Source organism: Galeopterus variegatus, unplaced genomic scaffold (assembly GCF_000696425.1).
Source record: "Galeopterus variegatus unplaced genomic scaffold, G_variegatus-3.0.2 Scaffold465, whole genome shotgun sequence".
Taxonomy (NCBI): Eukaryota; Metazoa; Chordata; class Mammalia; order Dermoptera; family Cynocephalidae; genus Galeopterus; species Galeopterus variegatus.
In genome coordinates, this window is record NW_007726576.1 from 484,042 (window position 1) to 506,162 (window position 22,121).

Sequence of the window (22,121 nt, forward strand, 5' to 3'; positions counted from 1 at the left end):
CCCCCCCCCCCCCCCCCCCCACACACACACACTGATAACCCTAGATTTCTAACTTGGAAAGTTTATACTCTGCTTCTCAGATGGACAACACAAAATGTATTTTTCATTATCTTATCTTTCTCTGGAACCCCTCTTCTTGGTACAACAGGGATTGGTGATAGTGGGAATACTTTTTTTGCTGTGGAAAATGATCTTGTTCACTCCTGTATTCAGCCTCTTTGCCCTTCATAAGACATTGACTTAGTGTGGGAGGAATCTTATACTAATTGTGATGGGAGTAGTGTTCTTTGGGTTTTATGCTATCTTATCATTCCTACTGTTTGTCTGGTCTGGTTCTTAAGTGCCCTCTGCTGGTGTCTCCCAAAGCATCTTTTTGGGCTTTGGATTTGCTATTGCAAAAAATTATAATTTAAAAGTTATAAATGAAAATGAGTTATATATAGCTGTCATTCTGTTTTTAGTATGTGCCACCTCTTATGTTAAAACAGTTACTATGCCTTATAATTTCTGAACATAAAGATGGATTTTATTACTTTTCATATACGTGAAGAAACATGCTCAGAAAGGATATTAATTTGATGAATTATGCAGCTTATAATCTCATTATAAAATGATTAAAAGACAAAAAGAGGAGTTAGGTGCATGAGTTTGAATAAGTTACTAAATATATTGCCAGTGATAAAGAACTTTATGCATATTGATATAAAAATACAGAAAGGGAAGCTAAAAATATTAATGTGCAGTCAATATTTTATAGATCTAATGAGGCGTCAGGAAGAACTCAGACGCTTGGAAGAACTCAGAAACCAGGAACTGCAAAAACGGAAGCAAATACAACTGAGGTAAAAGAACATCATTGTAACATAAACATGAATATATATATAGTTTCCATTGTGTGTGTTAGTAATAAAACTGTTAGAGAACACAGAATAAGAAAATTGACTCTTTTTGCTACACATGGGGAATTACTCCACAGTGTAGCATAATTCATTCCTATTCTTAAGATTTTTTAGCTGGTTAAGGGCACTTTAATTGCATACACTGTGAAGTTAAATAAGGGGCTTAGGCATTTTGTGTGTAATTTGTTGTACAAGTGTGCTATGATTTACCAGAACATTTTTCCAGAGATGGGTGTATTTGAGTTACTTTTTATTTTTTCATGTTTATAACACTACTATGAATACGTTATTCATCTTTGTTGTGCGTCTCATTGTTTGTTCAAAAAGATTTCTGGAAGTGGACTCCATGGTAAAAAGGGTGTGGGCATTTAAAATCTCAGTACATAACAGGCAGCTGTGATGGTCAACTTAAAATCTTTTAGGTTTGGGCCGAGCCTGTGGCGCACTCGGGAGAGTGTGGTGCTGGGAGCGCAGCAATGCTCCCACCGCGGGTTCGGATCCTATATAGGGATGGCCGGTGCGCTCACTGGCTGAGCGCAGTGCAGCCGGTCACAAAAAGGACAAAAAAAAAAAAATCTTTTAGGTTTAAGTAAGCAAGTTTGGGAGAGTAGCTGATCCAAGATGTATGAACAAAAATTGACAGCTTTCCTTGTGGCTGAAATAGTTAATTGTGAAACATAATGGGATAAGCTTCAAAGTTTCAAAAAATCATAATAATTATGAAATGTTATAAACAAAGTTATGATAGATGAAGCAAATTTAGAAATTTTGTTCTTGAAAGTGCTATAAAAGTAGTAAGTGCTTGTGGTAGGAATAAGGTGCTCAGGGGAAAATAAAAGCAAAGGAGTAAAAAACCATGAATGAGTCTGAAACTTCTCCACAGTCTGCAAATGGGAGGTGTTCAGTATATTTTGATGTATTTTTTCCAACTTTGTGTTTGCACCTGATTATATCAATGTATATTTATTTCTATTTCAGAACTACTCTGATTTTACTTTTCTTAAGTCGCTCTCAAATTATAATATTTGGATAGGCAACATCAGCATTCTCACTTGCGGAATTGTTAGAAATACAAAGTTTCAAGCCTCCTTCCATGACTACTGAGTCAGAACTCCCCACATAAACTGCGTACCTCAGTGGCTTTATTTCACCTTGTCTTTGCTTCTTTCCTGTTTTGGGGGCAGCTACTCTGTACAGGGATTCAAACCCTTGATCTTGGTGTTATAATACTGTGCTCTGACCAACTGAGCTAACTGGCCACCCTTGCTTCTTTCCTTTTTATTTAGTATAGGAGCTCAAGTTGAGCAGATTGTTTTTTGTTTTGGTGGATGGCCAGTACAGAGATCAGAACCTGTGACCTTGGCATTACCACCAGCACCATACTCTCCCAAGTGATCTAACTGGCCAGCCTTCCTTTTTATTTAATATGTTCAAATCTCTTTCACAAAGAAAAGGAAAGCTCACCTGCCCAAGCATAAAACCTTATCTGAATCCAGCTTTCTCTCTCTCTTTTTTTATTGAAACATAATTGGTTGTACATATCTGTGGGGTACTGTGTTGAATATCAATATCTGTGTGCAATATGTGATGCTCAAATCAGGATAATTAGTATATTCAACATTATACAATGTAATCATCTTTTGTTGCCTTTTACCAATTGCTTTCTCCTTTTATATTGACTTGACAGCTAAGCTTTTTGAATTAGTACCCTACCATCATGTACACATACACAAAAACAAAAAAGTGAAACCAAACAGAATATGAGGGAAACCAAAATAGGGTACAAAAATATAACAAATGAAACTAATTGTATTACAAAATAACATAAAAAAACAAATAACATAATCATACTGAAGTGGGATGGGGAAGAAAATAAGGAACTTAAGTAACTTTGGAAAACAGTATCTTGAGTGGATACTGAAAGTAATGACAAGAAGAGCCATATATATATATTCTGTAATCTAGTTAGGGGTATGGGTTATCAGTTTTGTTTTTTGTGTTATTTTTGTATTTACCTTGGCTATAAAGGGTTACCAATTTTGAACCTACTTTGTGTGCATAAAGTTTTTTAAGTGAACAAATTAGTAAATATAGATAATAAGATGCAAGTTTCTCATTGTGGGAGAAAGAAGAATTAAAATTAAAATGAATTCTGTGGTGTTGGATCGGAATTAGAGATATCAGTATAAATTCAGTGGTATTTAATATTGACAGATAGTTGCAGAAATATAGATATGTGTTTATGTGTGAGTTAATATAAGTACATAAATTTCATAGCTCTGTCTACTGAGAAGGCCCTAGAGGCCCTCATGGCCACATAACTGTGAGGCACATCTAGTACCCAGATCTTTGTTTCTAAGCACTGTTCTCTGATAAAAGGAACCCCAAGGCTCTTTGGAGAAGTGGTTGGTTCCAGGACTGAAAAATCCAAGATGAGACTGGAATATCCTGTGCCAGAGAGTAAGAAAGTGCTCAAAAAGATAGGGCATGTCAAAAGAACCAAGAACCAACCTGAAGGGGGGCTCCTAATGGCTAGAGTTGGAACAATTTCAGCAACAAAATAAAAGAAATGATAATATTAGATTTTAAACCAGAGAAACCCAGTAGACTCCACTTTTCATATCACCCATTGTAAGACAGTTGACCTCAGGAGCCCCTTGATAAAATTCACTAAGGAAGACATAACATCGTTTTTATGGTATTCTTGCCAAATATGCATAACCGCATTCTAGTCATGAGAAAACATCAGACAAACCTAAGTTGAAGAACAGTCTACAAAATAATCAGTTCTCTTTCAAAGTTCACAAAAGAAAAACTGAACTGTTAAAAGAGTGGAGGAGACTAAAGAAAAGTAATAATTGAATACAGTGTGAGGTTCTGGATAAGGTCCTGGAACAGAACAAGGACATTAGTGGGGAAACGGGTGAAATTTGAATAAGGTCTGTAGTTATTTATAATACTGTACCAATATTTATTCCTGGTTTTCTTAATTGTACCATGGTAATGTAAGACATTAATAATAGGGGCAGCTGGATGAATGTGTGTGTGTGGGTGGGTGTGTGTATATATATATATGAACTGTATACTATTTTTGCAACTTTTCTGTAAGTCTAAAAAAGTTTAAAGTAAAAAAAAAAACAGTACTCTGGGTGTTGGGGAAAAAGTGGGGAACAAAACCCACATGCTTTGCCACTATGCAACTCACATTAACATAGGAGTTAACCAGACATTAGTTAGAATGATCAGATTACTAAAAAGAAAGTGAAGTGCTCAGAGTGACTCTAATCTAATCATGGGTTGAAATATTGTTTGCTATATGTGATAAGTCTGTGTATGTGGTAATTTTTTATTGCATGATTTTCATTACGTAATCCTAGTAAGCAAGGGCATTAGATTCAATTCAAAATTCAGATACCTGAATACTAACAGTAAAACGATCTCAACAATGAGGTGATAATTTGATATGGGTAACCTTTATGTTTGGGTAAATTCTAGCAAATGCAAGCAGTGATAAAATCTGTTACAACCTTACTCTTGCCTAGTGGCCGGGAATTTCTTTTGACATTAACTGTAAGAATCTTGGATTAAGAAATAGGAACAACTTGTCTTAAGATTGAGTAGTTCTGCAGCATATCAAGGAAAGGAAAAAATTGTGTTTGGGAACTTAGTTTACATATTAATGTAAGCTGTCAAATTATCCCATACTTTTTTTTTTTGTCTTTTATCTTTTTCCGTGTCCGGCAACGGATCGCAACCCTCAGTGTTGCCCCCGTACCGGACTGGGGACCGGCAACGGGATTGCAACCCTCGGTGCTGCTCCCGCGCCTCGCTCAGCCAGTGAGCGGGAACCGGTCTGTATGTGGGATCCGAACCCTCGGGCGGGAGCGCCGCCGCACTTCCCAAGCGGTGCACTTATCCAGTGCGCCACCGGGCCGGCCCTTTTTATTTATTTATTTATTTATTTAAAAAGATGACCAGTAAGGGAATCTTAACCCTTGACTTGGTGTTGTCAGCACCATGCCCACCCAGTGAGCTAACCGGCCATCTCTGTATGGGATCCGAACCCATGGCCTTGGTGTTATCAGCACCACACACTCCCGAGAGAGCCACAGGCCGGCCCAAATTATCCCATACTTTTAAGAAAAAGTAAATGAAGAAAATTACAGCAATTAGACAGAAGAGATTTATCTGGCTGAGGCTGCTACCACATAAGACAGCTTTATTAAAAGGCCTTTTTGTTTTACCTTATTTGCAAGGTAGAAAACACCAGCATAGGAAAGTATATTTTGAGAGAAATAGAGTTGATCTGGAGTTCACAGATTTCTGGTTTTCCTTTCTATGCTACAAATGCATTGTTACTTTTTCATGTGTCAAATAATTCTTCAGAAGCTGTGGCAGGATAGAAGGAAGACCAGGAAGAGGGGCTAGATGAGCTAGTTCAAAATGTGACTTAACCACTTCGTAGTTGTTCATTTTGTTTTGTTCATTCATTTATTCAGTTTCTCTTCACCCACTTACTCATCTGCACAACCACTCATTTATTTCCTTTCTTAAGTCATTCAGCAAATTATTATAAAGCCTTTATGATGTCTTGGGCCTTGTGATAGATTTGAGGGCATAGTGCCAAACAAGAACAGTAGGGTGGTTTTAACCAGTAGGCATCATAGCTTAGTGCCTAGGCCCTCTCAGTTTTTCAAAGTCCTACAGATATATTTGAGACCTGAAAATAATTAGTGGGCCTCCAATTAAAAATTATAAAATTTAAGTTTTATCAATTTTCACCTAACTATAATGTGAAGGATGTTAAAATTTGTTACACTTCTATACTTTTTAGTTCCAACTGTGAATAAAACCTTAGAGTAATCCTTGACCCAAAGAGATAATTTTGGAGTAATACTTGACCAGAAGAGATAATTTATGTACTTAAAAAGGTTAGCATCTTGTGGAGTGGAAATAATTGAAAGCAAACATATATGGACAACAGGGATTGTCTCTGCATTCTGTTTAGTATTTAGATCAGTGTGGTATAATCACAAAGGCAGTGCTCCTGTTCCCCAAATTATGCCCAGTGTGACATAAACTTTTCTGTACCCTATTGTAGGCTCATACAAATGAATTTTGGGGAGGGAGGTGGCTGGCCAAATGTATGGGGATCTGAACCCTTGACCTTGGTGTTACCAACACCGCACTCCAACCAACTGAGCTAACCATCCAGCCAAATGATTTTTGAAAGTAGTAACAGGAATACCATTCTTTTGATTGCCTTTTTTCTGACAGCTGCACCATAGACATTCCTACCTGTCAATAGATACACATCTACCTCTTTGTAACAGTTGTATTCCATGGCATCAGTGAACTTTAATTGTCCCCCATTTATAACTGATTAATGTGTCGTCAACCTTTTGCTTTTACAAGTAATTCCATGTTGTATATATATCCTTGCTCTTCTGTTTGGTTTACTGGAAGGGGTTTGCACATTTAAAATTATATGCTACAAGTTGTCACCCAACAAAGTCACCAGGTCCACACTACTCTGTCTGCATTTCTGAAGACCAAAAAAAGCTTTGAAATCAAAAGATTTTTTTTTTTTTTTTTTTTTTTTTGTCTGCGATCCTGTTGCCGGTCCCGGTCCGGCCCGGGCACGACACTGAGGGTTGCGATCCGTTGTCGGAGACGAAAAAAGACTAAAAAAAAAAAAAAATTTTTTTTTTTTTTTAGTCTTTTTTCGTGTCCGACAACGGAGCGCAACCCTCAGTGTCGTGCCCGGGCCGGACCGGGACCGGCAACAGGATCGCAACCCTCGGTGTTGCTCCCGCCCCTCGCTCAGCCAGTGAGCGGGAACCGGTCTGTATGTGGGATCCGAACCCTCGGCGGGAGCGCCGCCGCGCTCCCAAGCGGTGCACTGTAGCAGTGCGCCACCGGGCCGGCCCGAAACCAAAAGATTTTTAATGTATTGTTTAGTGGCAGGATCTGACACTGGGCTATTTGATGGCAAAATTTGACTTGAACTCATGTTGTGGTAATGTAAAACTTTTATCATTTCCAGAGAGTGTGAATATTAATCTTACTGCAGAAATATTAATGTGGTTGCTTATGGGGTGCTGCCCCAGATCCCACTGTGAATATAAGTAATATTAGTATATTGACCCCTTTTAAAAATTATAGAAACTCTGAATTTCAAAACACATTTGGCCTTAGAGTCTCTTAGTAAGATAGTTTTACCTGTACCTAATGTACATTTTTAGCAGTGTGTGAATGTGAAAGTATTTTCTTAACAGTAAAATTTATGAGTATGTTAATGTCCAAGAAGTGGATTAAAAATTTACCGTAAGATTTTTCTTTTCTTTCTTTCTTTTTTTTTTTTTAAAGAAAAAAATTCCTGCATTTGCTAGAATTTATCCAAACACATGGTTAAGAAATGTTAAGAGAGTTATATTTTGGAGAGTTAGACAGCAATCTCAGAATAGTCCAGATTTTGCTTGAAATCCCTTAGCAACATTGTTCCTTTATGTGGTCTCACATTTTCCCTTGGCACTGGAAGAAATCACCATATCTTTTAGGTGGTGGACTTGTGTTTAGGGAGAGTGTTGTATAACAAACAGCAGCAAAGTATCTTAAAATTTGAGAATTACACTGTAATTCTGAACGTAGAATAACCTAGAAGATGAGACCTACTATGGGGGAATCAGTTTATATATTCTTTGCTATTTAAATAGCTATTACAGTTTTTGTGGGTGCATTGATTTAAATGCCAATATGAGAGTCTGTTTCTTCATTGTTGTTATTATGTAGTTTTTCCCTCTTAATTATATTATAACTTAATTACTGATTTAATAGTAATCCCGCACAGGGATTGGCAGGGGTCGGCCATCTTTTTCTGGAAAAAGACTAGATAGCGATTTTTTTTTTTGGCTGCTGGCAGTTTTGGGTTGATAGCAACTATTTTACACGTTACAGTTCATGTGGTCTTTGTCTCAGTTACTCAACTGCTCTAGCTCCAAAGTAGCCATAGACAGTAAAGTAAATGATTATTCTGTAAAACTTAATTTACCAAAACAAGTTGTGGACTGACACCAACTTCAGGGATTTCTTCAGTGGGTTGATGAAAATGGGGGGGGGGCATATAATAGGATTTTTACCTAGGCAATGTGGTTGTTTGAGGTGGCTTACCTCCAGATAGGTTTTGAGTGCCTGTAAGAAGTCTGCTAAGCCAGTGATAGATCCACACTTTTCCTTATTTTACAGTAGGAGGTACAGGTTTGAGCCTTTTTGGACTCTTGATTTCTTAAATATAAGCATTTAATTACCCAGTTATTCATTGTTACTTTGTTTTTTTGATTTACCCTAGTTACTTTATTTCCTTTATTTGATTTTATTAAAAGTTTGCAGCAGAGAAGGAAGGTAAATTTAGGACGACATGGACAGTCATTAGTCACAGATTTGACATGATGTCATTTGTACAAATGATTTTGTTTTACATGAAAAAAATCCAATTATGGTTCATGTAATAATGCTAAAATTTTTATTTTAAAAACTTCAGACATGAAGAGGAGCATCGTCGTCGAGAGGAAGAAATGATCCGACACAGAGAACAGGAGGAGCTGAGGCGGCAGCAAGAGGGCTTTAAACCAAACTATATGGAAAATGTAAGTAAAATACTAGTTAACTAAAATTATTTTATATTTTCAGGTGGCTGGTGTATGATTAGAATTTTTTAGATTTTGGTTTATATAGTATATATTTTGTTTTATATATTTTTCTAATCTTTCTGAGTTTGTAATGTTAAACTAGTTATTTTTTATCCTTTTACAGGTAGGTAGTAAATTAAAATTAATTTCTGAAGGTAAATTTCATGTTTTATGAAATGGATATTGTCTTTTTTCCATTATTTTAATTGATTTTTAAAAAATTAATGCTACTAAATTAGAAATCTTAATATATACATCATCTCTACTTGACTGATCATCACCATATACTGATATTAATAATCTTTATTTTGGAATATTTGAGACATATTCAAAAGTGTACTAGTATGTGCTCATCATCCAGTCATAACATTTATAAACACCTGGCTTATCTTTTTTTTTTTTTTGTCTTTTTCCGTGTCCGGCAACGGATCGCAACCCTCAGTGTTGCCCCCGTACTGGACCGGGGACCGGCAACGGGATCGCAGCCCTCGGTGTTGCTCCCGCGCCTCGCTCAGCCAGTGAGCGGGAACCGGTCTGTATGTGGGATCCGAACCCTCGGGCGGGAGCGCCGGCGTGCTTCCCAAGCGGCGCACTATCCAGTGCGCCACTGGGCCGGCCCATGGCTTATCTTTTTCATCTTTAAGTATACTCACCTTTTTGTATGAAATTCCTGACTTCATATAATTTCATTCATAAGTATTTTCAGTATGTATCGCTAATAGATGAGGACTCTTCTTTTAAATGCCTTTATTATATCTTAAAAATGGTCAATTCTTTAAATATTAACTATTTATTAAAGCCCAAATTTTGCACAGGTCTTATAAATTTCTTTTTGTAATAACGTTTTGTTGAATTGACTTTTTAGTTCCCTTTAGTTCTATAGGTTTATTCTCCTTACTTTTTCCTTATTTATTTTTAAGAAACAGCCTTTATTGTATAGAGTATCTCACATTAGTATTTTGCTGATTACATCCTAGCAGTGATATTTTAACATGTTCCTTTATCCCTGAATTTCCCACAAACTGGCATTAAAAGACGAGATCTGTCTCAGATTTTTGTTTTTTGGGGGGGCCGGGTGGTGGGGCAAAGAAGACTGACTACTTCACATATGTTGAAATGTATAAGTTCTTTTTTTGTTTTTTTGGTGGCTGGCCAGGACCTAGAGCCTTGGTGTTATCAGTGCTATGCTCTAACCAACTGAACTAACCAGCCAGTCCAAAATACAAGTTATTTTTTATTTTTTATTTTATTTTTTTTAAAAGATGACCGGTAAGGGGATCTTAACCCTTGACTTGGTGTTGTCAGCACCACACTCACCCAGTGAGCTAACCGGCCATCCCTATATGGGATCCAAACCCGTGGCCTTGGTGTTATCAGCACTGCACTCTCCCGAATGAGCCACGGGCCGGCCCCAAAATACAAGTTATTAATAACTAATAAAAAGTTTTGTTGTTCATCTTGAAAGAATGACAACTTATTAGCTCATTATTCTGAATAATATTTACTGTTTTTTTCTCTGGTGTTCAAAAGCCATGATTCTTTCATAAGAACTTAAACTTCTTTAATGAGTGTTTGAGGCTAAACGTATTAATTCAGATCATTGGTGCTTTTTTTCCTTACCTTCTCAGTCTCCATTCTTTTGTCCCTAGGAAATTTTAAAACTCTTTTTTATTAAAAAGATGCATAGTAAAATAAATTCTAACTCGTGTAAAAAGAAATTTTTATTAAGTAAATATCCTTTAAATAAAAATTATGTGGCATTTAAATTCAGTTAGAAGTTTTTTATTATTTATGTCATATTAAAGGTTTAATTGATTTTTAAATTCCATTACCAAATTAGTCGAGTAAGTTTTTAAGCATTCTAAATTTTTGTTGAGTAATTTCTAGCTTTATTTTGTAATCTTTTTTCTCCTTGGATACATAGCAGCACTTGTTTAGTGGCTTTTTTCTTAGTGACATAACTTAAATTGTCTTTGGCTTTTTGGTTGTTAAATTTGAACATAAATCTGTTGGATTTATCTATGTGTAGATATTTTATGATGTTATAAATGGAAGCGGAATTTTAGAAATTTCCAGGCCTGTATTTGAAAAATAGTAACTAGTGTGTTTATCTCCAAATATAATCATGTGTAAACCATGTGTGGTACATTTCTTAAGGAAACATTCATTGAAGGTAAGGAAGTTCTACCTACTCCTTTTATTTAACTGAATATTTACTAAAGTGCTTGCTTATGATAAAATTGATGGAAAAAAAATAGATGGTATCCATTTTCTTAATATCTTCCTGGCATAAATTTTTACATTTTTGAGTGAATGTGTGGCTCTTTGTAGTAATGTCATATACATAAATAATCGTTTGGGGGACTTAGAAGGAAACGATGTAGTAAAATATATTCTACTGTTAAACTTGATTAATTGGCCATATCATAAATTCGGTTGTTAACTTTTTATTCTTTTAAGTAATTTTACAGTTTAACAAAATTTGTATCATAGTTTTTATGTTTAGTGACGTTTAATGTAGGTAGAAGGATAGACAAATATTTTGGTAGTTCTAATTTTACTTTTCTATCATAAATACTTGGAAACATTGTTACAATTTAAAATTGAATTACTGAAAATTTGTATTTTAATTTAAAAACATTTTTGCCTTTACAGTTCATTTTAACAGCAGCTAAAATTTTATAAATATCCAATGAACTTTGACAATAGATGAATTAGATATTTTAAAATACATTGGGTTTATTGCATTTGAAAAATAGATCATTTATTGTTTCACAGGATTCTACTCTTAGGAAAGGGTTAAATGATAATATATTTAAATATTAAAATACCCTTTTTTCTTTTTTAAAAGATGACCGATAAGGGGATCTTCACCCTTGACTTGGTGTGTTGTCAGCACCACGCTCACCCAGTGAGCTAACTGGCCATGTCTATATGGGATCTGAACCCATGGCCTTGGTGTTATCAGCACCACACTCTCCCAAGTGAGCCATGGGCCGGCCCTAAGATACCCTTTTTTCAATTAGTTACTTAAAGTATGTGTTGTATACTTGAAGCATAATAATAAAATTAATTTGGCTAGAGCAAAAGTCAGCAAACTATATAGCCTGGGACCACTGCCATGGAGATAGGATGGTGTTTATCCTGTTAAAGGGCTATTGGATAAAAAAGAACATTAGACAGACTATTTGTGACCCACAGTAACTTAAAATATTTACTCTCTGGCCCTTTACAGGAAAAGCATGCTGGATCTTGGGATGGAATATTTGTAATTTTTAAAAAAATTAGTTGTTATGTTAGATAGGCCACACAGTAACTATGCTGTTAATTTTCTGAGGAGCCAACCGTATTTCAAATCGTATGGAAGTGGCTGTGATAATTTGGGTAGCAATGGAATTAAAATTTTAGGGGGAAATATAGTCTTTTATTTTCAGGTTTTTTTGGGGATTAGAAATTATATGAATGGGCATGAGTTTTTCGCTATTTTGGTGTCAGTTGTATTTGGTTTCTAGCTTTGTAATGCTGTTTATTAATATAACCTAATCTACCACTACAAGAAATATTAACAAAAGCTCTTTACAGGTCTCCACTATTTTATGTTAATAGCAATACACTGAGGCAGTTTTATTAGCTATTCTTCATTTTACTTTGAAATCTGTTTTTGGAAAAAATTGTTAAAACAATTTTAATGCTTGGATTTAAAAAAAAATTTTTTTTGTTTTAAAGCTTTGAAATTAAGCCCTTTTAGGTGCTTTCTCTTTTTTCAGTGTTCAGTTTAAAGGGAGGAATCAAATGGTAAGTGTTCAGCTTGCCCAAGTAATAAGAATTTTCTTGATTAGTTTTTTTATATATACATAAAATTTATTTTTTAAATTTTTTATTGAATCGTAATTGATTATACATATTTTGTTGTTTCAGTGTTGATATATGTTGATCAAATCAATATTACTAGTATGTATATTGTTACAAATTGTGCTTGTTTTTTATGCCCCTTGTCCAATCTCTCCCCATCCCTCTTTGACTTCCCCCTCCCGCCACTGATAACCCTAGATTTCTTCTCTCCGTCTGAAAGAGTAATGGTTACTCTGTTGATTTGTTGCCTAGGTGATCTGTCCAGTACTGAAAGGTGTGTTCAGGTCTCCCAATATTATAGAGCAGATGCTTCTTCTGTCGCTCTGAGATGGGCTTTGTGGAGAGAGACATCCTATTCTTTTCTTTGTTCTCTACTGGTGACTCTCCTTGTGTTAATGCACTTCAGTGGCTGGTGGACCATCTGCGTGGTAGTTGTGACTACCACTATCTAGCCACTTTCACGGCAGCCGTGGTTACTGTGGTGTCTGTGGTGGTCCACCCACATAGAGGTGATATTTTTGGCATGCTCCTTGGCGCTGGCGGTATGCCTGGGTGTGGGTGGGGTGTCCAGACCCCAGCTCAAAGCCCTGGCCGGGCCCCAAGTCACTGGTGGTGTGCCTGGGCCAGAACTAATTTTTTGTTCTTTGCTTACTTCTAAAGCAGGGGAACTTCCTGTGGGAATCAGTACTTGAGCTGTGTGGTTGAGCTAAATTGCTGCTTTGCTGCTGTTTCCCTAGGGAAGGCTTTTTGTGCTGACCTTATAGGGACTTCTGCCTCCTGGGTTGAGTAGAAACTCTGATCTGGGCCTGAATCTTTTCATCAAACTGCACCCCATGCAAGTCTGCATTCCCGACCAGTCACCACTGAATGGTCCTGTGCTGACTGGGGGTGGATCAGCTGTTCTTTTGTGTCCCATTGTTCTCCCGGTGGGCCCATCTCCCTCACCACCTGTGCTCCAAACACTTCCCTTGGGACGGACCCTGCGCTGGTCCCTTGGAATGTCTCACTGGCCTCTGAATGGCTCCCCGTTTTCAGTTTCTCTGGCTCCTTGCTCCTATGCCACATAGGAGCCCTATTTGTGGTCTCAGTGTCCTGGGGGCCACCAAGGCCCTATTCTCCCCTGCCGCCTCCAAGCAACTCCATCTGAAGGGCACAGCTGCGACTTCTGCTGGCTCCTGCTCCATGCGCTCAGCAGGTCCAGCCTTAAAGCGGCCATGGCCCAAAATGCTCCAAGCAGTTTTTTCTTTCTCTCATCGAGGCTTCCCCCTCTTCATGAACTCCGTAGGTCTCTCCTTCTCCTCCCCTGAGCTCCAGCAGTCCCAGCTTGGCTGTTGTTACGTTTTTATAGTTGTAAATTGGTTGATTTGTGGGAGAGAGTGATGCTGGGCACCGTCTATTCCACCATCTTAAACTGGAACCTTTCTTGTTTAGTTCGAAGATGCCATCTCTCATTTCTTTCTTATCTTGCCATTAGAAAATTCCAGAACAACTAGGAAAGAGTGTGGGGCTTTGAAGTAAAGAATAATTACTGTTAACTATTTTGTCTTAAATAATTATTTTATTTTATTTTTTTAAAGATGACCGGTAAGGGGATCTTAACCTTTGACTTGGTGTTATTAGCAACACACTCTCCCAAGTGAGCAAACCAGACATCTCTATTTACGGATCTGAATCTGTGGCCTTGGTGTTATCAGCAACACACTTTCCCAAGTGAGCCATGGGCCAGCCCTTAAATAATAATTTTTCTTAATGTAACAAAGGATAAGGGAAAATACTCATTATGTCTGGTCATATTTTTCTTTATCAGCCTTTAACTTGATCATAATTTTATATCATACGTGAGCTTGTATTTTTAAGAGTTCCAAGGATGTAAGTCAGCACTGCATCAATTACAAGTTCTCATTTTTATTTCAAAGCTTATTTTTCCTTAGAAGTCACTCTTTGATAATTGCTATTGTAATTATAAATTAAAGATATTTTTCACTCTTGTAGAATAAAATACTTACGACTGCCTTAATATATACATTTTATACTGTGTCTTAATTGCATTTAGGTTTATCTTTACCATAGCGTGGAGTGTATTAGACCATTTTCTAGGTAATATTTACTGAGTTGGAATTTTCTATTTATGACAATTTCATAGCTTTTGGACATATCACAAGCATTTTCATATTGGGTTTCCCCACTTACTGTAGATAAAGCAGTTTAAACACTTACATACTGCAGTGTACCAGTCTTTATTTGTGGAAACAATTTGCATTGGAGTAAATGGGAGATTTTAATTAGAAAATTTTGTTGATGCAGTTTCTTGGAATGAACTTTGCTTCTTGGGAAAATGTTAATGTCATAAAAATATCCAAATGTCAGTCTTATTGTAGCCTCAGTAAATACTTTGTTTAGGAAAATTGGGGTAGTGTTTAGATTGGATACTACTTAGTTTTTGCTTTTCAATAAAGAAAAGCTCTTCAGATCTGTTTCAGAGATCCTGCATTAAACTGACTTGGTATTGAAGATTTTTTGGTCCCATTTTAGTAGTTGGGAATAGCCCTGAGTATTTCAGTACACATGCAATATAAACTTGAAAGTAGAGGTATATTATACGCTAAGGCAACAATTTGACCCAGTCGTGTTCCTTTGTCAGAGGTGTTACATGGGGCCAGAGACATCAAGGAAATGTAGCCAGAGGCTAAGAGTGTAGTACCTCTTCCAAGGACAGTGTTTTTCAAACAGTACATAATAAACACTTATGGAATTTTTTAAAATGTGAGTTCCTAGATCTTACAGCTAGAAATTGATTAGTTTTGTGATCCAAGTGGATTGTGATGTGTTGTCTTTTGATGGCAGTTTTGTGAGGTTTAGTACTTTCAACCTTGCAGTACATCTGTGGAACTTAAAAGAAAAAAATACCTGAGATCCAACCCACCAGATATTTTAATTCGGTAGGTCTGGGTTGTGACCATGGAATCTGCATTTTAAAGTTATACAGGTGTATGGGGTGGGGTGGGGGAGGGGATAGAAAAGTAAAAAGCTCTACACCTTGTTTATTTTTTTTGTTAGTGAAAGTTGAAAACCAATGGCTGTATGTTGAAATGAGAATAGCAGTAGTGGAATATTTTATGGGTCCTGGGGAGTGTACATTGAGGGCAGGCTTTGATGTGGTTCAACATGAGGGGGCGGGATTCATACAGAACACAATTTAAATAGCACAACATTACACAATTTAAATAGCACAACATTCTACATTAATAGTGCCCTTGTTACCAGCAGCCAGGCTCTGTTTGCCGTCTCACACTAAACAAATGACTTGAAAGTCCAAAAGTTGGTACAAGCATTGGAAGATTTAATGAGATAACCAGCATCTGGGGGATGACCAGGTTAAAATCATCCCACCTTCTGATGCCTGTTCTGGGGTTTATAAAGTGGAAGAGGTGGGAAGGTGAGCTAAGGGTTTTATCCTGCAGGAAAAAGGGGGAGGCTGGCCACAGGACCAGCAGAGGGTCTGAGTCATATGTCAGGGTCCCCATGATGGACTTGGTGCTTTGGCATCATGGAGTCTGCAGCTGATGGACTGGTCAGCTTCAAGCTCTTGATGTTATTTTAGGGTTGGAATCCTTATCTCCTAGGGAGAGCTCAAAGACAGTAACCTCAGTCAAGCATCAGTGGAACATAAAAATACCTGACTCGTACCTCTAATGTGGACGCAGTTTTCCTTTAAGGAAGATGAGTTAATAATCAGCTAGGGTGCTTTGCCTTTCTTTTGGATCTCCTCCCTTTGCAGTTGATTAGGGAGGTAAGAAAAACAAGAAAACTTAGTTTTAATTCCTAATTGTAGGTGCACAACATCTAAAGTAAATCAGCATAAGAGGGTGTAATGGGAGATAAACAGAACTAAACTTTTGAGAAGGATCCTATTGGGTCATTATTTTATCTCCAGGCAGTTTCAGCTATAAGTTTCTCGTGTCCTCTGCTAACCTCAAGGAATTGATAATTATCAGTTCCCAAGTGAACTGCTAACTGAAATTTTCTGCTTGATCTTAGTTACCCCGAAGATGTCTGTTCTCTAGCTAAGGTCTCTTTTACCCCGTGGAATTTGGGTGTGGTAACTTCAAATTGAGCTTTCACATTATATACGCAGGGGATATTGTCTCAAAAGATGTATTAATTTTTAGTCTTTTAGTTATTTCATCTAGACCAGGGTTGAACAGACTACAGTAGGCCTGGCTCAAACCATATACTGCCTGTTTTTGTAAATAAAATTTTAGTGGAACACAATGTGTTGTTTTGGTTTGTTTATGGCTGGTTTGCCCTACAGAGGCTGAGTTGAATAGTTGCGACATGACCGTTTTGAGATTGTATGGCCTGCAGAGCCTGAAATATTTACTGTCTGGCCCTTGAACCAAAAATGTTTGCTGACCCTTGATCTACAGCTAATCTGAGAGTTGGGGGGAATCTATAAAAAGTGGCTCATATTAACTAAACTTAGAGTTTGTGAATTATAATGCATGTTTACTAATTTATATGTTCTTTTCCAGTGTTTTTAGAAGGTTCACTGAGCACAGCACCTCATGTCCTAGATCCAGGTTTCCTGAAGAATCCAAATTAATTTCCAGAAGGTTCATTGGTAGTTATGGTTATAAATCAGAGCAAAAGTTTTGGGAAGAATTGGTAAAGCATCATTGCCTCACAGCTGATACCTTGGAGTTTTCAAATCATTTTAGTTATAGTCAGTAGAGGTATAAAGCATTGTTCTTCCAAATGTTACCTCCTTTGATGAATATTGCCAAATTTGGCCTGTTATTTAACCAGTCACTTCTTTATGTTGGTCTCTTCCTACATGGGCATTGTTTCCCTTACCACCCATTAATTTAATTATAACCTGACTTCCCCTGCTGTGCCATGCACAAAACTCAAAACAGAAACTCTAGCTAATAATAAAATTTCATTAATTCATGCTGGCAGAGAGAAATGATCCCTATTGTTACTTACTAATGAGTAGGTACAAATTCATTTTCTGAAACGGTCTGTGAATTTTTGAGAGGAGAAGTTACAATTTTGTGGTTTTCTCAGGTCCATCATTCCTCTTTTTCTACAGATTATTTATCCCTAACAAGTAATTTGATTGTGCTTCAATAGAAGTTGTTTTTTGGGGGAGGGGGGCTAGACAATTGAAGCATTTAAACAAAGGACATATTTTTACAAGAGATTTTTATGGCCTCTTCATCATCCTATGGAAATAACTGAAGAATTATTTGCCGTAGGATTTAGTGTCAGATTTAGGTGTGGCCTACTGGGCAGGGTATTACCAATTGCTGGTTAATGGTTAATCCAATGCTTTGGATGTGTTGGTGAAAATCAAAATGGATAATAATAATAATATTGCAGTGGTCTCACATGTAATGTTCTAGTTGTGATCAGTTTTGGTTGTTGATGTTTTCATTTATTCACTAAAATAATTTGATTACTGCAACAAGCCAAGTACTTTTATGAATACGTGGGATGGTACGTAATTGGAACTTGACTCACACTTTTATGGTCAAATGAAAAGAAACTGGCATGTAAGTTTGTAATGTTTGCACATATTCTTGGAAATGATCTTTAGGATTTTGATGATTTGAGATACTTGAGTGAAGGTATGTATCAGGTTTAACCAGGTTTTGAATTTTTTGATCACTTCTCAAAAGGATGATTTAATAGTTTTAATATCTAATCATATATAAGGAAACCTTAAAAATTATCATCCAAACTGGGACAGATGAATATGGATACATCCTATTAAAAATTACTTTCTTATAGCAAGCATAAAATGGACTTTTTAGGTGAACCAAGATGTATGATTAGGGTAACTAGTCATAAGGATAAGTAGTGGTGTTCTTTTCTCTGTTTTATCATTCATATTTAACAGTCTTCTGAACAAATCCAGGTGGAAATGATTACTGAGTCTCTCATGCTCTATATAATACAATGCACACTTTATCAGAGGATACTTTAGTGTATTTGATTATTTCTTTGTCACATTAGATGACTCTAGTGTCTTTTTTTGGTCTTACTTTCCATTAGTTTCAGATGGGTTCGTAATCCATAAAAATTTCTGTATCTCTGTATCTCTTTTTTCCTCCTAGAGAGCATCTGTATAGACTCAACTCATACATTACCTCCTCTGACTCTTCACCCCAGCTGTGATCCTTTCTTCTTTGACATAATTCTTTTTTAAGTACTTACCAAGTTGCATTCTAATTATTTTCTGACTTTGCTGTCCACTGATTGTACTCTCTTTTTTGAGGTCAGGAATTTTATATTTGTCATATTATAGTACATAGTTTTAAGCTGTAAAATGTAAATAGTTGTTTGAGGTCCTGTTTTTCAAATGCCAGTGCAGCTCAATCACATGCTTTTCAGTATTCTTTATGGGCCACCATACCATAGTATTTATTGAACACTAATATCTCAGATGTTTAACATTTGGTACTTTGGAAAATATGGGTGGTATTGAGGTATGACTACTGATGTATTTTTATAGACTTTAAAATGGAGTCACATAAAGAAGAGTAATTTTTAAAAACAGTCAAATAACCAACAATTTTTTTGTGCTTGGTTTTCAGCACACCTAACTTTTCAATATGTGGATCCCGCTTGAATATCCCTTCAGAGTGTTAGTATTACAGGAAGACTCGGAGGTTTCCATTTAGGAAGAAAAATGTGTTCACTGTTTCCTGTGTTCAGAAACAGTGCTGGGCACTGTAGAGGATACAGAGGATGTTAGAGGATTTTAGGCACGCAGTACTTATTCAGCATGTTAAGAGATACAACTAAAAGTTCTGAGAGCTTAGAGAAAGAAATTTTCTACCGGAGAATGTTAAGCACGCCATTGAGTAGTATTGACATTATTGTGGGAATTATTTAGATTCCTTTTTTTTTTTTAACGATATGATTGGTTTATTATTCTGCTGTGTTGTAGGTATACCTCATGTCTTTTCATTTGAAGTGGTAAGTTCTTCTAATAATGTTTGGTTCAGAATGGGAAGACCTTACTTTTTAGCTAGTGTTTACTTTTTTTGAAGAATTGGAGAAGAGAATCAAGATTGGCACATAGAAGTGGTTAACTAAACACTTTTGAAATGTCTGATATGTGTAATACTATAAATAAGAATTTTGTTTAATTTTCAAATAGTTTGAATTAATAACAGAGATTGGCACATAGAAGTGGTTAACTAAACACTTTTGAAATGTCTGATATGTGTAATACTATTAATAAGAATTTTGTTTAATTTTCAAATAGTTTGAATTAATAACAGAGCCTAGGAAGGCATAAAAATGTAACTTGTTCTTCTTTATGACTTGTTTGGTATATTTAAAGCCACCTTACAGGAGTTGTTCTAGATGGTGATTATGTGAGAAAATATTTTTTAGGCCAATCAGGATCTAATATCTTCTTCAGTACTTCATATTGAGGGCTTCATGCCCTCAATATGTAGTATCACTGGAAATGTCAGAATTTTATACTGAATTAAACTAGATGTAAATGGGAATATCAATATTTATGTTTAATATTAACTTCTAGTGGTAGGCCATAGGAACCATGGGTTTGTAAACATGCTCTACTGATGAAATGGATTTGTTTAAGCTAGACTGTTGATAATTATAATCACAAATTTTCAAAGGCTTTTAAATATTTCAAATAATTGTAAGTATATAGGTAAGTTTGCTTCTTTGTCTTATATCTTCCACTGTATTGTGCACCACATTTCAAATGCTGGATTTTCTGGTTGTAGATATAACATATCTTTTATAAGATAATGTCTTCATGTGGTATGTTATTGCTTTTTCTAAATCCCAAGTTTAAACAATTGATGTGATTGTTGAAGCACATATAATTGCAAATTTGAAATAACTCTTTGAGCCTTATTTCACTACCAGTTAAATATTTCAAAAATTACTATGTATTAAATCTGTTGCTTTGAGTTAATTACTTAGAAAAAATATATATATTGTCAGAATTTCAAAATATCTGATAAACTATTAAGATAATTTATTGAATGCCTAGTATCACAAAGAGGAAAGGGTATTCTCCTCTATAAAGTATGTACTTAATTCTTCGTACACTGGACCTTGTTTTCTTCTTCCACTGTTTTCTTATGTTGGTGGAACCAATTTGAAATTGCTTCTTGTGCCATTTATATTTTTCTTTTCTTACATCTTTTATACCTTGACCTAGCCAGTCATGATAGTTGTTTAACTTCGGTAAGGAAATATTTTGGATAAGAAAGAGGTTATGGTTAAAGAAATGCAAACCAGTCACCAGTATTTATGTGAGCTTTGGTAAGATTTTGTTAATAGTATAGTGTTTGTCTTGTAGCTAGTACCATTGCTCATATCTTTGGGAGTTCTGGATAAAATTTGAAGAGTAATTAAATATTACTAATTAATTTCAGGTTTCTGTTTTGTTTTGGGGGTTTTTTTTTGCAGCTGATGGTACAGATTGAACCTTGGACCTTGGTGTATCAGCACCTCACTCTAAGCAACTAATTTTGGGTTTTAAAAGCCACTCTTTAGTTACAATTTGCCATGGCAGTTGAAAACAATAAAATTAAAAATGTGCTCAGGTATATGCATTAAAAAATAAAATTCTTAGCTAAAAATGAGTTTGTTCCAAAAATTTATTATGTAAAATCCTTATTTTCTTCTCTCTCTTGATGTATGCTAGATTATGTGGTTATATTTAATTCAGCTACAGTTAGAAAGCCACTCTATTTATTAAAAAGCAGCCATTAAGTTTGCTGCATATTCAGTTTAAATTGACAGTAGTATCAGAATCTGTTCACTCAGCTACCTTCACCAGGTTTTAAAAATACATTGTTGAGTGAATCTAAACTTAATCATATCTTAAGTTAATGAACAAGTAAGTCCCCAAATTCTATTTGTTTTTTTGTTTTTTGTTTTTTTCCTTTTTGTCTTTTTTCGTGTCCGGCAACGGATCGCAACCCTCAGTGTCGCGCCTGCACCGGACCGGCAACGGGATCGCAACCCTCGGTGTCGCGCCTGCACCTCGCTCAGCCAGCGAGCGGGAACCGGTCTGTATGTGGGATCCGAACCCTCGGCGGGAGCGCCGCCGCACTCCCAAGCGGCGCACTGTAGCAGTGCGCCACCGGGCCGGCCCCCCAAATTCTATTTGTTATTGCCTGTATTTCTGATGTGATATTTAACAAGGAACAACTATTTTATTTCATGATTAAACCTTGCAGTATAAATTAAAATGTAATTGATTATTGTACAAGAAACATTATAAAGTTTTATTTTTTTTTTTAAGTAGACTTTCTTTTTAAGAGCAGTCTTAAGTTGACAGCAAAATTGAGTGGAAGGTACAGAGATTTCTCATATATGCCTATCCCCATATATACACAGTCCCCCCACTATCAAAATCCCACACCAGAGTGGTATATTTGTTAAAATCGATGAATCTGCATTGACAAATTCTTATCAACCAAAGTCTGTAATTTATATTAGGGTTCACTCTTGGTGTTGTACCTGAGAATTTTGACATACATAAAATGACATTTATCTACTATTATAGATAAAGAGTATTTCCCACCCTAAAATTTTTCTGTGCTCTGCTTTATTCATTTCTCCTTCCTAACCCCTGGCAACCACTGATCATTTTACTGTTTACATAGTTTTACCTTTTCCA

General features: G+C 36.1%; 1 protein-coding gene across 1 annotated transcript in view; it reads left to right on the forward strand.

Annotated features, from left to right (window-relative positions):
• The window catches only part of PSPC1 (paraspeckle component 1), a 63,662-nt gene that overhangs the window by 28,144 nt on the left and 13,397 nt on the right, over positions 1 to 22,121 (forward strand). Inside the window, exons 5-6 of the mRNA XM_008569094.1 lie at positions 758 to 842; positions 8,440 to 8,545. Of these exons, the coding sequence (XP_008567316.1) occupies positions 758 to 842; positions 8,440 to 8,545 (191 nt within the window). The remainder of the gene's footprint in view (positions 1 to 757; positions 843 to 8,439; positions 8,546 to 22,121) is intronic.